This window comes from Protobothrops mucrosquamatus, unplaced genomic scaffold (genome assembly GCF_001527695.2).
Source record: "Protobothrops mucrosquamatus isolate PMUCROS unplaced genomic scaffold, P.Mucros_1.0 scaffold158, whole genome shotgun sequence".
NCBI classification, from domain to species: domain Eukaryota; kingdom Metazoa; phylum Chordata; class Lepidosauria; order Squamata; family Viperidae; genus Protobothrops; species Protobothrops mucrosquamatus.
Genome location: NW_015386522.1, coordinates 526,480 through 539,827, shown reverse-complemented (window position 1 = coordinate 539,827; position 13,348 = coordinate 526,480). Strand labels below are relative to the sequence as shown.

The 13,348-nt window shown below is 36.4% G+C and overlaps 2 protein-coding genes across 2 annotated transcripts in view; both read right to left on the bottom strand.

Moving 5' to 3' along the window:
• ENOSF1 (enolase superfamily member 1) overlaps positions 1-2,869 on the bottom strand; it is a 28,639-nt gene extending 25,770 nt beyond the window's left edge. The window contains exons 1-3 of the mRNA XM_015813469.2: positions 2,742-2,869; positions 2,102-2,210; positions 1,287-1,402 (exon numbers count right to left, since the gene is read on the bottom strand). Coding sequence (XP_015668955.1) covers positions 1,287-1,402; positions 2,102-2,210; positions 2,742-2,825 — 309 coding nt within the window. The 5' untranslated portion in view covers positions 2,826-2,869. The remainder of the gene's footprint in view (positions 1-1,286; positions 1,403-2,101; positions 2,211-2,741) is intronic.
• Positions 2,870-8,234: 5,365 nt separating this feature from the next.
• YES1 (YES proto-oncogene 1, Src family tyrosine kinase) overlaps positions 8,235-13,348 on the bottom strand; it is a 39,201-nt gene continuing 34,087 nt past the window's right edge. Inside the window, exons 10-12 of the mRNA XM_015813468.1 lie at positions 12,040-12,193; positions 9,376-9,507; positions 8,235-8,676 (exon numbers count right to left, since the gene is read on the bottom strand). Of these exons, the coding sequence (XP_015668954.1) occupies positions 8,468-8,676; positions 9,376-9,507; positions 12,040-12,193 (495 nt within the window). The 3' untranslated portion in view covers positions 8,235-8,467. The remainder of the gene's footprint in view (positions 8,677-9,375; positions 9,508-12,039; positions 12,194-13,348) is intronic.

Here is a 13,348-nt window from a genome sequence, read left to right as displayed (position 1 = left end):
GTTTCTTCTGGAGTTGGGTATTCAAACCAGTTCAGACAGTGGCATTGGTATATTTAGCTCCTGTGTTTGATCTTCACCCAGGTGACATGGCTATTGAGTTTTCCAGGTTCTGAAAGCTAACTCAACAGATCCATGGATGCAAGAATGTCTAAGGCAGAGTCCTGGAAAAGCAAAGCTCAGGTCCTAAAAAGTATCATGGCCACTGCGGAGCAGTAACTACAACACAATATCTTAGCAGGCCTATGCCCATATCAAGATCATGCTACTGATCTGAAGCCAGGTCTGTTAAGGACACCCAACTTCAGATGCCTCAAAAAGGATTCTCTTAAACAAAACTTGGCAAGGAGAGGACAGTTCAGAGTTGACTGCCCAACTTCACTATTTCCATTGAGGGACTCCTGCTACTGATGGAAAAATGAAGCGCAAAATGAGCTTTTGTCCCCATTCTCTTTCTGGTTTGGCCAAAATATATCAGTGTTTAATACTATGTTTGCCCAATGAGGATTACTCAGAGGAACTCCTAATTTATCCCCTAACCCAAGGCAAATTTACAAAATATTTAGCCCTTCCTCAAATATTCAAGATGATCAGCACTGTTTATGTGTTATCCAATCAATATTTCAATAGGATGCTATCTATGTACTCCATTTCCACATAATGGGAATTTTACTCCTATAGGATTCATTGGCATTACCACATATGTAAACTGGGGTGATGGGGAAGGAGAGTTCTTATAAACATTTGTTTCTAGTAATTCCTCTTCTCCTCAAACACCTACCATGTTATTATCAAGGCCTTCTTTTAGGCTTTTAGGAAGAAATGGTGCCATATGGATTTTAGGAGTAGGAATGTCTCAAGAATAAATTACTGATCAAATTTAGGGTTGCATTACAATATGCAGACCAATCCCTTTCAGATCATCAGATCAATGGGATTTTCTTTCAATTTTGACCTTGATGTTAACATTTTTCATATATGCTCAGAAGCTGATGGGAAAATAGGAAGGGAATTCAAAACTGCAAAGGTGGAGGTGAGGAAAGTCACAAAATTCTATGACTTAAAAATGTAAATGAATAAGTAAAAGGTTGGGTGACAAAAATACAAGAATTCAAATAATATTTCTATTTTAGGTCATATTAAAGCACCATTTTCTTTGAAAGTCCTATTTTATGTAGCATTTTGAATAAAGCAACTATATAAAATCAAATTATTTTCTCTTATTATGTTCTTAAAGAACACTTACACCCATATATTAGCCTTGTTGAAAATACTGTAAGTTATCTTACCCATCGGAGCTGCCCATCACTGGTGAGCTGCCTGTAGAAGCCTCGAAAATCACTGATTATGTCATCCAAATCTTTATTAATTATGTGAGTTGACAGTGCATGGACTGCACTGATAACTGAAAGAAATAATCACCATCTAGAGGTTACTACAAATACAGTACTACCATATCTATTCATTTAGAATATGGTGAACAATGGAAAAAAAACCCCTAAAAATAGAAAAAAACAATCTAATTGTAATTGTTATCTAAGAAACATTTGTTATTAAGTATATTAAAGTAACACACGTAGACACACAAGATTGGTCCCAGAATCTGTCTCTCTTTCTTTAAAAATAGAAATTCCAGTACTGACATAGTGAGGTCTAGGAATGTTTTTTTAGGCACACACAATTCAATTCCAATAAACTTCAGATGTCGAGAAAAAAAAGGAGACAGCTTGTTTTAAGGACCACAATATTAGTATTGTAGGTGTGTTGTAATGGAGAGAAGGTAAGCAACAAGCAGAGCAAGGTAAACTCAACTATTACATTTTTAAGGCACACATCTACAAATATTGATCACTTACACAAGTCAGAACATGACTTATGATATTTATTGACAAACCAAAGTGGGATTATCGTACTATTAATTTAGGTTTATTAAATAAATTGTGACATAACGTGTTGTGATTAAACCGGCCTTTGAAGTTGAAATAGCAACATGTAAGAAAAGTCTGTCCTGAAGAGGATATTTTCCAAAAGGAAACAAGGTGTTATTTATAGAAAAATTCTCATGATTTGGGAAGCCAGCCCTGGGAATAGCCCAAGAACTTACCCACTTCTGTGCCTTTTCCCAGCGTAAACGTAAAGCCACAACCTTTCAAGCCATCGGGAGCATCCGTTTCTATTACAACGTAGGCTGCGGAATAGTCTGGATCTGGATGCTAAACAGAAAAATAAAGAAACCTGGGAAAGCAGCGCAACACGAAGAAGTGCTGACTTACACGGGACACAACCGAAAATTGGCGTGGCGTCTCTAATCCAAATTGCCTTAAATCGAGATCGCGGGAGTCCAACCAACGGAACTTGCCTCAAATTAAGTTCCAGGCAAGCAGGCTTCAATCCTGAGAAAAGGCAGACGGGGCTCTGTTTAACTTGGAGAAAGAGCCCCTAAAGCAGTGTTTCTCAACCTTGACCATTTTAAGGCATGTGGACTTCAACTCCCAGAATTCCACAGCCAGCAAGGCTGGCTGTGGAATTCTGGGAGTTGAAGTCCACATGCCTTAAAATGGTCAAGGTTGAGAAACACTGCGCCTAAAGCCTCTCCGGACGAGAAGGAACAGCGCGGAGTAACGCTCTTGCAAGTTGCCGTAGAACTGGGTCAAAGAACTGTTCGGCACCCTCGCACCTGAGGCCGGTGCTGCTTGCCCTCCCGCCGTCCCCGCCCTCGCTCTGCCGAGCACCGCTGCGCTTACCATGGCATCTGAGCCGTGGTGGGCCAGAGACGTGGGGAAGCGGACATCGCTCACAGCCAGACCCCTGATCCTCCCTCTCCCCATCCCGCAAGCAGCGCTCGGCACTCCAGGAAGCAAGACCCAGCGACTCTCCCGCTTGAGAATTCCTCTTAGACGCTGATTGGCGCGCAGGGAGGGCGTGGCGACCCTGGAGAGGGGAGGGAGCTGGAGGAAGGGGCGACCTGCGCGTCGCGTTCTTCCCCTTCTCTGTCAAACAGAAGTTGAGCTTTTGATCCCAACCTCTGCAATTGGTTGTCAGGTCAAAAGCGTGTGTGTGTACGTGTGTACGTGGTCTAGGAAAACTTTATGAATGGGCAAACCTAATCCTTTAAAGAGGTGTAGAGCCGCTTACGTCTTCCAGTAGCCAAAGAAATACGACCAGTGTTTTGGGGAAGGGGAGGCGTTTGGCAGCAATTCAAAAGTGGGCTGGTTTTTTTTAAAAAAAAGTATTTTCCAGATTATTTTTCAATTTTGGGATTTCCGGATGGCGTGGCATCCAAGCCCTAGCCACATTCAATCCTGCTTAGCTTTTTCAAGTTTAGATAACGTCGTTAAGAATACAGATCCTAGATGTAGTTCGCCATCCACGCATCTAAAAAAAGCTTTAAAGTCCAGAACGTCAAACCATCTCCCACCCCCTCTCGTTTCCCCTCCCCTCCTTATAAGGTCCATCATGGGTTGATCAGAAAGGGCATCCCCAAAAGGAGGTTCTTACTGTTATTAATCCTTTTTCTGAGGATTTTGCTGATACAAGCTTTGTTGTTGTTAATTGCGAAGTCGTGTCCGACCCATCACGACCCCATGGACAACGTTCCTCCAGGTCTTCCTGTCCTCTACCATCTTCTGGAGTCCATTTAAGTTCACGCCTACTGCTTCAGTGACTCCATCCAGCCACCTCATTCTCTGTTGTCCTCTTCTTCTATTGGCCTCAATCTTTCCCAGCATTAGGCCCTTCTCCAGTGAGTCCTTCCTTCTCATTAGGTGGCCAAAGTATTTGAGTTTCAACTTCAGGATCTGGCTTACAGGATGTTAACTCCAAGTTAGTTTTTGGCTTAATTTTATTGCATAACAACAGTATGCATAGTGGCATACCACCACTCTTGTCTATTAAAAATGTTACTGTAGAACTGGTTCAATTCATAAGTTATATATGACTTAACTTTGTCTATGCCACGGGTGTCAAACTCGCCACGTCACATGACGTATCGCGACTCTTTTTGCATTGCCGGCAATGGGTTGGGCGTGGCTTCGGGATGATGAAACCGGCCTGTGGGCAGGTAGTTTGACACCCCTGGTCTGTTCAATTAGGTCAAATTTAGGCTTAATTTTATTGCATAATAATAGTATACATGCTAGCATAAGCACTCTGTCAATTAATGTTGTAAATTATATTTTAGAATTTTAAATTGTTGGAACTTTTAGAAGGGCAAGTGTCCCCAATACCAGTTTCTATTTCACAGCTGATAAATACTATTTTGTACTCCATAACAAATTTAGAGGAATGTTAGAATTTTAACATGTATCATGCTAAATACAATGTTGGGGATGCACTTACATAAAAAGAGTTGCTGAAGAAAAGTTAATCTGTTTAAATTTCCATACAATATTAATCCATTTTTCTACTTTAGTAACAGAAGATGCACTAATTTATTAAGCTTTGGGAAGTTTAATTATGCAAAAGTAATAAAATATTAAAAATATTTAAACTTGTCAATATAGTATGATAGGAAAACCAAACAAAATAAAAGGTTACCACACAAGGTAGCTTCAACAAAACTGATACACAAGGCTTGCAATACAGTTTCTATCAGAAATGTTACACAATAGTTTTCAATACAATATAAAAATCATTCTTAACTGGTTAACAATGATTACAGTACAGGAAGTGCTGAAAATGCAATAAACATAGGAATTGAAAATGTAATAAATTTGCATTTGTTATTCTGAAAATTGTTCTAGTAATTCTACTTTTTAAAAAATACAGTGTTACTGGAGGTGCTGGGTCATGCTGTACAGTATTGACAAAAGAATAAGATTGTGCAGGAGGCATGGAATAAAATTCACAAAAAATAGTTTGAGGTTATACTGGACTTTCCCATTGAAAGGTCCAATGAAACTAGGAGCCCTATCAGAAAATTGTGGCACCCTTTATTTCTAACTGAAAATGTGTAGAAATTGTGCTTATTGCTCCCTGTCCAACGAAGGACAATTAATTTAGTAGGAAAGTTACCACCCAGATAAAAGGGGATACAGTACTTTCTTAACAGTTAACCACCAAATCACATAGCGCAGGAAGAGGAAATTCCAAGATCTTTACATTGTTATAAGTAGCTCCTTCCCATCCCTAGCCTTCACTTGTCTTCAAGATTGTGGAAACATACTTCATGATTTTTTTTATGAGGGCCCATCGTACAGTATCCACCAAAATTTCTAAACAGAGATACTTCATCCCAGAGACCATGAGATGTCTGCATATCTATTGTGTTTATAAAGTAACAAAGTGCCTTATGCACACATTTACAACGTTAGCAAATATAAGAAAGTGCCTTATGCACATGTAATGGTTAGTGTTTTCCAATATTTAATGGAAGATGACAGTGCATTTTAAAGAAATAGCATTCCAGTTTCATACAGTGGAAAGAGACTTCCTGTAAAAGAACAAGTCTGCTCATGCACACTGTCTGGCTTAGCTCCTTCTGCTATTAGATACCAGTTAAACAAATCAAGAAAAATTAAAATTTAAAAATGCAAATCAGGAATAATGTCTGAGTTCAATTTCTTGATTTGGGATCCCGCGCTCGTATCAATAATAGAAGTTTCTTGATTTGCTTAGCTTATACTAACAGAAGAAGCATAAGTATCATTTAATAATAAAGTATGCTTGCTTTGGCTTATTTTGATATGCAAACCTATCCAGAGAAAGGACTAAAACAATTTCTAATATTTTTAGGGCAAGAAAAAAAATCTTATAAGTGAATCATGGCTCTTCAAGATGATGTATTCTGTATTCTGTTGAAATCTACTAACAAATACAAATAAAATAACATACTTCAGATTATTCTCTAAAGATCAAGAAATATAAAAAGAAATAGAGCAGTGCTATGCATGTCAACTTGTAAGCCTCACTGAATCAATTACATTTAGTCAATTAAACTTAGTATAGATAGGATTGTTTCATTTCAAAGCAACTTGGAACTTATCAGGTTATTTTCTTAAAAAATAATTTTGTAATTAGAACTTTAAAAGCAATCTTGTGAAACAAATTCAACATCATATTTTATAAAAATAATCACACTTTTACATGTATTACTATATATAGAAAAGTGTTGTGTTGAATTATTTGCTCACATTAAAATCTTGAGGTAATACACTATAAAATAAGGAAAAACAAACATGGAAGGTATAACGCTTAAAAATACATATTTTTCTTCAATAAACTCATTAAATTACTGTTTTTTTTAATTTCAGTACTATACATTTGTTACAATGATTTGTTGCATTTTAATTAAAATCCAAATAACACCAGACTAGTTTTCTGGCATATGCATTATTACATAAACACAACTGCACTACCCATTTCAGAATATAAAAGAAATTACAATCCTGTATTATTTGCTACATAGCCCTTTCAAAATTTCATAGTTTTGGGATGTATAAACGAGAAAAGAAAATGCCACTTGATTGCACAATTTTATAAGTTTATATAAAATCTGTGTGGTTTTTCTGATAGCAGTAATTATCATTTTCACAGAAAAGCTTTGAAGTGCAACATTTGTTTTGAGTGGAAAATTCTAAAATGCCAAGAGGATTTTATTGCTTGATATGATAAGAGGTTATGATAGCTCCTACTCCCCAGTATACTTGCAAGTAGTGTATGTGTGCAGTTTTAATATCATTAGCTGAATTTGGCTTAGGTGCTCAGTCTGTTCGTATAGCTTAAAGCTATACATAATGGTTACGAAAAATCTAACTCTTCCCAAGAAGATGGATTCAGCCCACTCTTATTTTTGATCTGATGGTTTTGTAAAGAGTTTTAGGAATCGTTATGCAACCATTTATTGTCTAGTTGACTGTGAATCACTATGTATTATTAGAAAGTTGGGCTACTGTCCAGTATCATTATCCCAACACTTACAATGTTGGGCTAAATCCAGAATTCTGACAACTCTGTGAACTGCAGAAATGGGAAAACAATTCACATCAATCCCTCCACTCTTTACCTCTGTCAAAGTACGCTGTGGGGGTTGGAAGATGTTCCAGAATAGTATGAGGGGCTATGTCTCCCCACATAGAAGTTCATTTCATTCACTGAGGTTCATATCTAGATCTGATCCATTGATGGGCTCTAAGATCTTAAACAGTATTTTTCATAAATGCTTTGACAGAGATACATAACAAAAAGAAGCTGTGCAATCTAGTGAATCCCTGAACATTTTAATTGATGAGCCTTCATAAGCATTTGCCACTTTACTTCCTTTTTCAGATGTGTCTTCTAAAATATATATTTATAAAAAACTGGGATATGTTTCACTGGAAATTGGAACTTTGAAACACTACATCTTGAAGGTTAAGATGTTATCTTTAACCTCTGATTGCATTTTGCAGTTTCAGGTTTAACATTGTACTCTAGTAACTTAATTACAAAATGAGTTAATGGTTTATGAAGTTAACTTCATTCTTAATTGTACTATGTAGGAAATAAAATATGCTACTTTCCAGTTATGATATATTAATATAAAGTTTCAGCACAGTGCAACATGCTTTTCAGTTCCATTATTGAGGTCTAGTATTTAATCAAGTTTATCATAAATTACTTGCTTTAAAATTAAATTTTCTTTGAGTTGAAGTTGACTCCTGGTGACTTCACATACATGTAGTTTTCTTGGGAACAATACAGAGTTAATTTTTTCCCCTTTCCATTTCCTTCATCCATATTTTTCCCATTTTCCAACTTAGTCTATAGCTATAATGTTCCTGAAACTTTTCCAAGAACTAACCACGTCTACCTTCTGAACTCAGAGAAGGTTGGTCAGGTGCTGCCATCCGCTGAGAGCTACCCTAGCTAGATCAATAGGAAATGAGCCTCTAGAACAGGGGTCCTCAACCTTGGCGACTTTAAGGCTTGTGGACTTCAACTCCCAGAATTCCTCAGCCAGCAAAGCTGGCTGAGGAATTCTGGGAGTTGAAGTCCACAAGCCTTAAAGTCACCAAGGTTGAAGACCCCTGCTCTAGAAGAAAACCTTGTATTTAAAGCCCTCTTAATACTAACATAGAATTGTTGGTCCCATAAACTATTTTATTATCCTTTGACCATTTCCATTCAGAAGTTTATATTTAAATAGGTGAAGTTCCCTTTAATAATGACCTAAAAGTTAGAAGAAAAAGAAATCAGCAGCTCCACTGTTATAGCAATGCTAATTTTACCACCCATTTTTTCAGTGTATTTTTTTTTTTGGACCCTGATATAATATGGGAGAAAAATGTGTCATTGATACATTTATATACAGGTATAACACTTTAAAAAGTGGTTTTGTGCAACCATATTTCAGAATTCCAGTTTGCCAGCTAACAAGAGCATGCAAATTGCAATTTGCTTTCTTTTGAGTTCTTCCAATTAGCAAGGATTTTTTTTTAAAAAAAAGTACTCTACATTTGGCATATTTGTGCATGGGATGTAAGCCATCAATTTATAAATTGTCTCCAGGCTGGTATTGTGGTTCCGTAGCAGTAAAATAATCTTCTAAGAAAGACTGAATATATTCAAATGTTGGCCTTTCATCGGGATCTTTCTTCCAACAGAGTTTCATTAATTCATGAAGAGATTCTGGGCATCCCTGAGGACAAGGCATTCTATATCCACGTTCCACTTGTTCTAAAACTTCCCGATTGACCATTCCTAAAATTAAAAGAATAGCTTTAATATTTATATTTTATCAAGTCGGAAGAGGGTTTCAAAAATCTGTCACGGTTTACTTGGAATGGGTATTTATATATTGTATTCACACATAACATTAAATAAATTTTAAATTTTGAACTATTCCAAACTATAGCTTGTTTGGGGAAAGTCCAACTCTGGCTTGAAACTAGAGGTTATATTTGGATTATTGAACACAATAGTGGCTTAATGTGATATGTCCATATGTTGTTTCCCAGTTTATTCCCAATGTATTTTTCTGCCTCTGAGACACTCCAAAGAGATGCAAGAGAACAGTAGAAAGAAAGAAAAAGAAAAAAAAGAAAAAAACTAGGAAGAAACTGGTTGTATAAATAACACAATTATTTTGCTCATCAAAGGTTAGCTTTGGCTTCTTTAAAAACCTATGGTAAAAATGATCTGGCATACTGTCTGTTATTTATGAACACAGTGAATTTGATGTTCTAAAATAGTGTGTCTCTACATTTTTTAAACACATTGAATTGCAGCTTCCGTATCATAGCTAGTTTGCATTTACTGTAGTATCTTCTCAAGTATGGTTCTAGCTAACACAATTTATTTCATTAGAATAGCTGATTATAAAAAAAAATCCCTAACATAAATAACAGATTATGCAATGATATAACACACACACATTAGTAATGATTTTTCTCCTTTTACCTGGGTATGGCACACGTCCCTTTGTTACAAGCTCTGTCAGCAAAATTCCAAATGACCAGACATCAGATTTAATTGTAAACCGACCATATAGTGCAGCCTCAGGTGCTGTCCATTTAATTGGGAATTTGGCCCCTAAACATAGAAAATAATGTCCTTTAATATTATAATTTATAATTATTTTAAAATTTATTTTGGTGGTACAATATACATATATGATTCTTATGGGAAAGGATAATTTGATAATGTCTTCTATTGTTATAATAGCATCCATTCTGTTAAACATAAGAACTAATCTAGAGATTGGATCTCTTTCTGCTGAAAAAGAACTGCAAAGGTATCTTTGTTATACTCAAAGAGAAAAGTCTAATTGAGAATATATGTGGGAGTAGAACGTGGGTGACAACAAAGTGAGTAATACTGTCAAATTAACATATGGTTAATGGTACTCCTGTCAAGGCTGAGATTGTTCTACACAGATAATGGAGAAAATCTATGCATTTTAGAATGCAGTTTGGTAACTACTGTAAAAAAGTTGCCATGTAAATCTGTGTATGTGGAAAACTAGCACATAATTATTCTTTCTATTATACAAATGACTTGCATGGTGTACATAACATGTACATAACAACTGCAGCTTTCAGGACCTGATTATAATCCGAAGTTCAGATGGTACTGTTCCTTTATAAACTGCTTGGCAAATAACCTTGAATATGAATCATGGTATGTTGCAAAGTTTTATAATGAAACAAATCCCTATTCAAGAACAATTTTACTTTTGGAGAGATAAGGATTTATTCTGGCAATTTATATTGTTGATAAATAATTCAACAAATTTAGAAAACTGTTTTAGAAAAGATAGAAGTATATTGAATAATCCACTTTAGAGAATGTCCAGTTTCTATTGCTAATGACTATATAAATGGAAAACAAATAAAGAATATACATCTATCTCAGAAAGTATTAAAATATTAGTAAAGCACTTAGTCAAACTAGAACACAGAGGATATAATCATAGGGTTAGAGGAGACCTTGAGGTCTTCTAGTCCAGGGGTCCCCAACCCCCGGTCCGTGAACCAGTACCGGGCTGTGGTATGCCAGCAACCGGTCTGCACAAACAAGCAAAGACCCATCCACGAGATGCAGCACACAAAACCACGCACCCTATGGTCCGCAAAAAAACCTCTCTCCACGGAACCGGTCCCTGGTGCCCAAAAGGTTGGGGACCTCTGTTCTAATCTAATCCCCTGCTCAAGCAGGAGACCCTATATTTCAGACATAAACTAACTTGAACTGATCAAGAATTCAATAACACATTATACATATTAATAAAACAATATTTACCATATTAGACAGTACATAAAGAATATTGTAAATACCTTGTCTAGCAGTGTACTCATTGTCTTCTATTAATCTTGCTAATCCAAAATCAGCAATTTTGCACACCAGATTATCCCCTACAAGAATATTAGCTGCTCGAAGATCTCTATGAATGTAATTCATTCTTTCAATGTACGCCATGCCATCAGCAATCTTATAAAAAAAATGTATCCTATTAACTAAGTAGTATTCAATCAATGAAATACTTAACACAAATCATGAAAATGATTCACTGGGTACACGTGACACCGCTGCTGCGCGAGCTGCATTGGCTGCCTGTGGCCTTCCGGGTGCGCTTCAAGGTGTTGACTATCATCTTTAAAGCGCTCCATGGCATCGGACCCGGATACCTTCGAGACCGCCTCCTGCCGCAGATTACCTCCCATCGACCTGTACGCTCCCACAGAGTGGGTCTCCTCAGGGTGCCGTCGGCCAGACNAAAGTTGCCATGTAAATCTGTGTATGTGGAAAACTAGCACATAATTATTCTTTCTATTATACAAATGACTTGCATGGTGTACATAACATGTACATAACAACTGCAGCTTTCAGGACCTGATTATAATCCGAAGTTCAGATGGTACTGTTCCTTTATAAACTGCTTGGCAAATAACCTTGAATATGAATCATGGTATGTTTCAAAGTTTTATAATGAAACAAATCCCTATTCAAGAACAATTTTACTTTTGGAGAGATAAGGATTTATTCTGGCAATTTATATTGTTGATAAATAATTCAACAAATTTAGAAAACTGTTTTAGAAAAGATAGAAGTATATTGAATAATCCACTTTAGAGAATGTCCAGTTTCTATTGCTAATGACTATATAAATGGAAAACAAATAAAGAATATACATCTATCTCAGAAAGTATTAAAATATTAGTAAAGCACTTAGTCAAACTAGAACACAGAGGATATAATCATAGGGTTGGAGGAGACCTTGAGGTCTTCTAGTCCAGGGGTCCCCAACCCCCGGTCCGTGGACCAGTACCGGGCTGTGGTATGCTAGCAACCAGTCTGCACAAACAAACAAAGACCCATCCACGAGATGCAGCACACAAAACCACGCACCCTATGGTCCGCAAAAACACCTCTCTCCACGGAACCGGTCCCTGGTGCCCAAAAAGTTGGGGACCTCTGTTCTAGTCTAATCCCCTGCTCAAGCAGGAGACCCTATATTTCTGACATAAACTAACTTGAACTGATCAAGAATTCAATAACACATTATACGTAGTAATAAAACAATATTTACCATATTAGACAGTACATAAAGAATATTGTAAATACCTTGTCTAGCAGTGTACTCATTGTCTTCTATTAATCTTGCTAATCCAAAATCAGCAATTTTGCACACCAGATTATCCCCTACAAGAATATTAGCTGCTCGAAGATCTCTATGAATGTAATTCATTCTTTCAATGTACGCCATGCCATCAGCAATCTTATAAAAAAAATGTATCCTATTAACTAAGTAGTATTCAATCAATGAAATACTTAACACAAATCATGAAAATGATTCACTGGGTACATGTTACAAACACAATAGCAGATTTACAATGTTTAGATTCTATAATATGTAGCAATATTATTTTGCAACAGAATTAAATAATCTTAAATTAGAAAAGTCTATATTCTTTTTGTACTCTGAGTATTACATACGCACATTGTACTTGTGCAAAGCAATTTTCTAGAACATTCTCTAGTGGACTTTTTTTTTGGTGAAGGCTCATGCTTAAAGTCTCTGCTTACACTGAATTGCCCAGAATTCTTTTTCTGGCTATCAAAGAGGCAACCGCCCAAAATTTCTGTTTGAGACTTTCCCTACACTATTTTTCACATTTTTCCTTTTATTTTTCTCTTTTGTTCTTTCTACTTGACTTCTTAATGTATGGTTCCTTGGCCTTCTTTCAGAAAACCACTGGTTTCAGAAATAAAATTCTAATACTAGCAGTTAATTCCAAGTGTTTGTTTTTAGTTCGAGGGACTACTTGCCATATACAGTATGCCATCACTGTTTTATCCTTCAGATACATCTTATTTGATGATTTTCTCGAGAGTAGGTGTTGTAAATGAACCAAATGCAGAGAGTAAATATCTGCCTTCTACGAAAGTTTGTGCATAGGGCAAAGTTTACAGTCAGTCTCTACTGTTTTTAATACCTGCTCTGGCTTTGATTCTCTGAGTTCTAAGACCAGATTTTCCTACGTCTATTTTGAAATTAAGAGCTATGTATTTTGACACCAGGCTATTTGATCTTGGTGAAGATAAGAAAGTGAAGTAAACTTGGGAAGACAACAAAGTGAAAGAGAATTCCACCCTAAATTTACCCCATCTTTTGCTGCTCTACTTTTTATTTCAGTCTCCTATTAGATAACCGGAACTTTCTTTGGCATTTATGTAGATGTTATCCATATGCTTCAGCTTCATTCTCTTTTTAAAAGTATTTGTATGTTGCATCACTGGCTTCCATCTCAGAATATGAAACTTATTTATCTGCATTTCTTCTTTAGAGATTGGGGGATTGCAACATATTCTTCCAGATGCTACTTCAATCTGAAATGAAAACTCATTGAATGAGGACTACCTGTAGTAATTA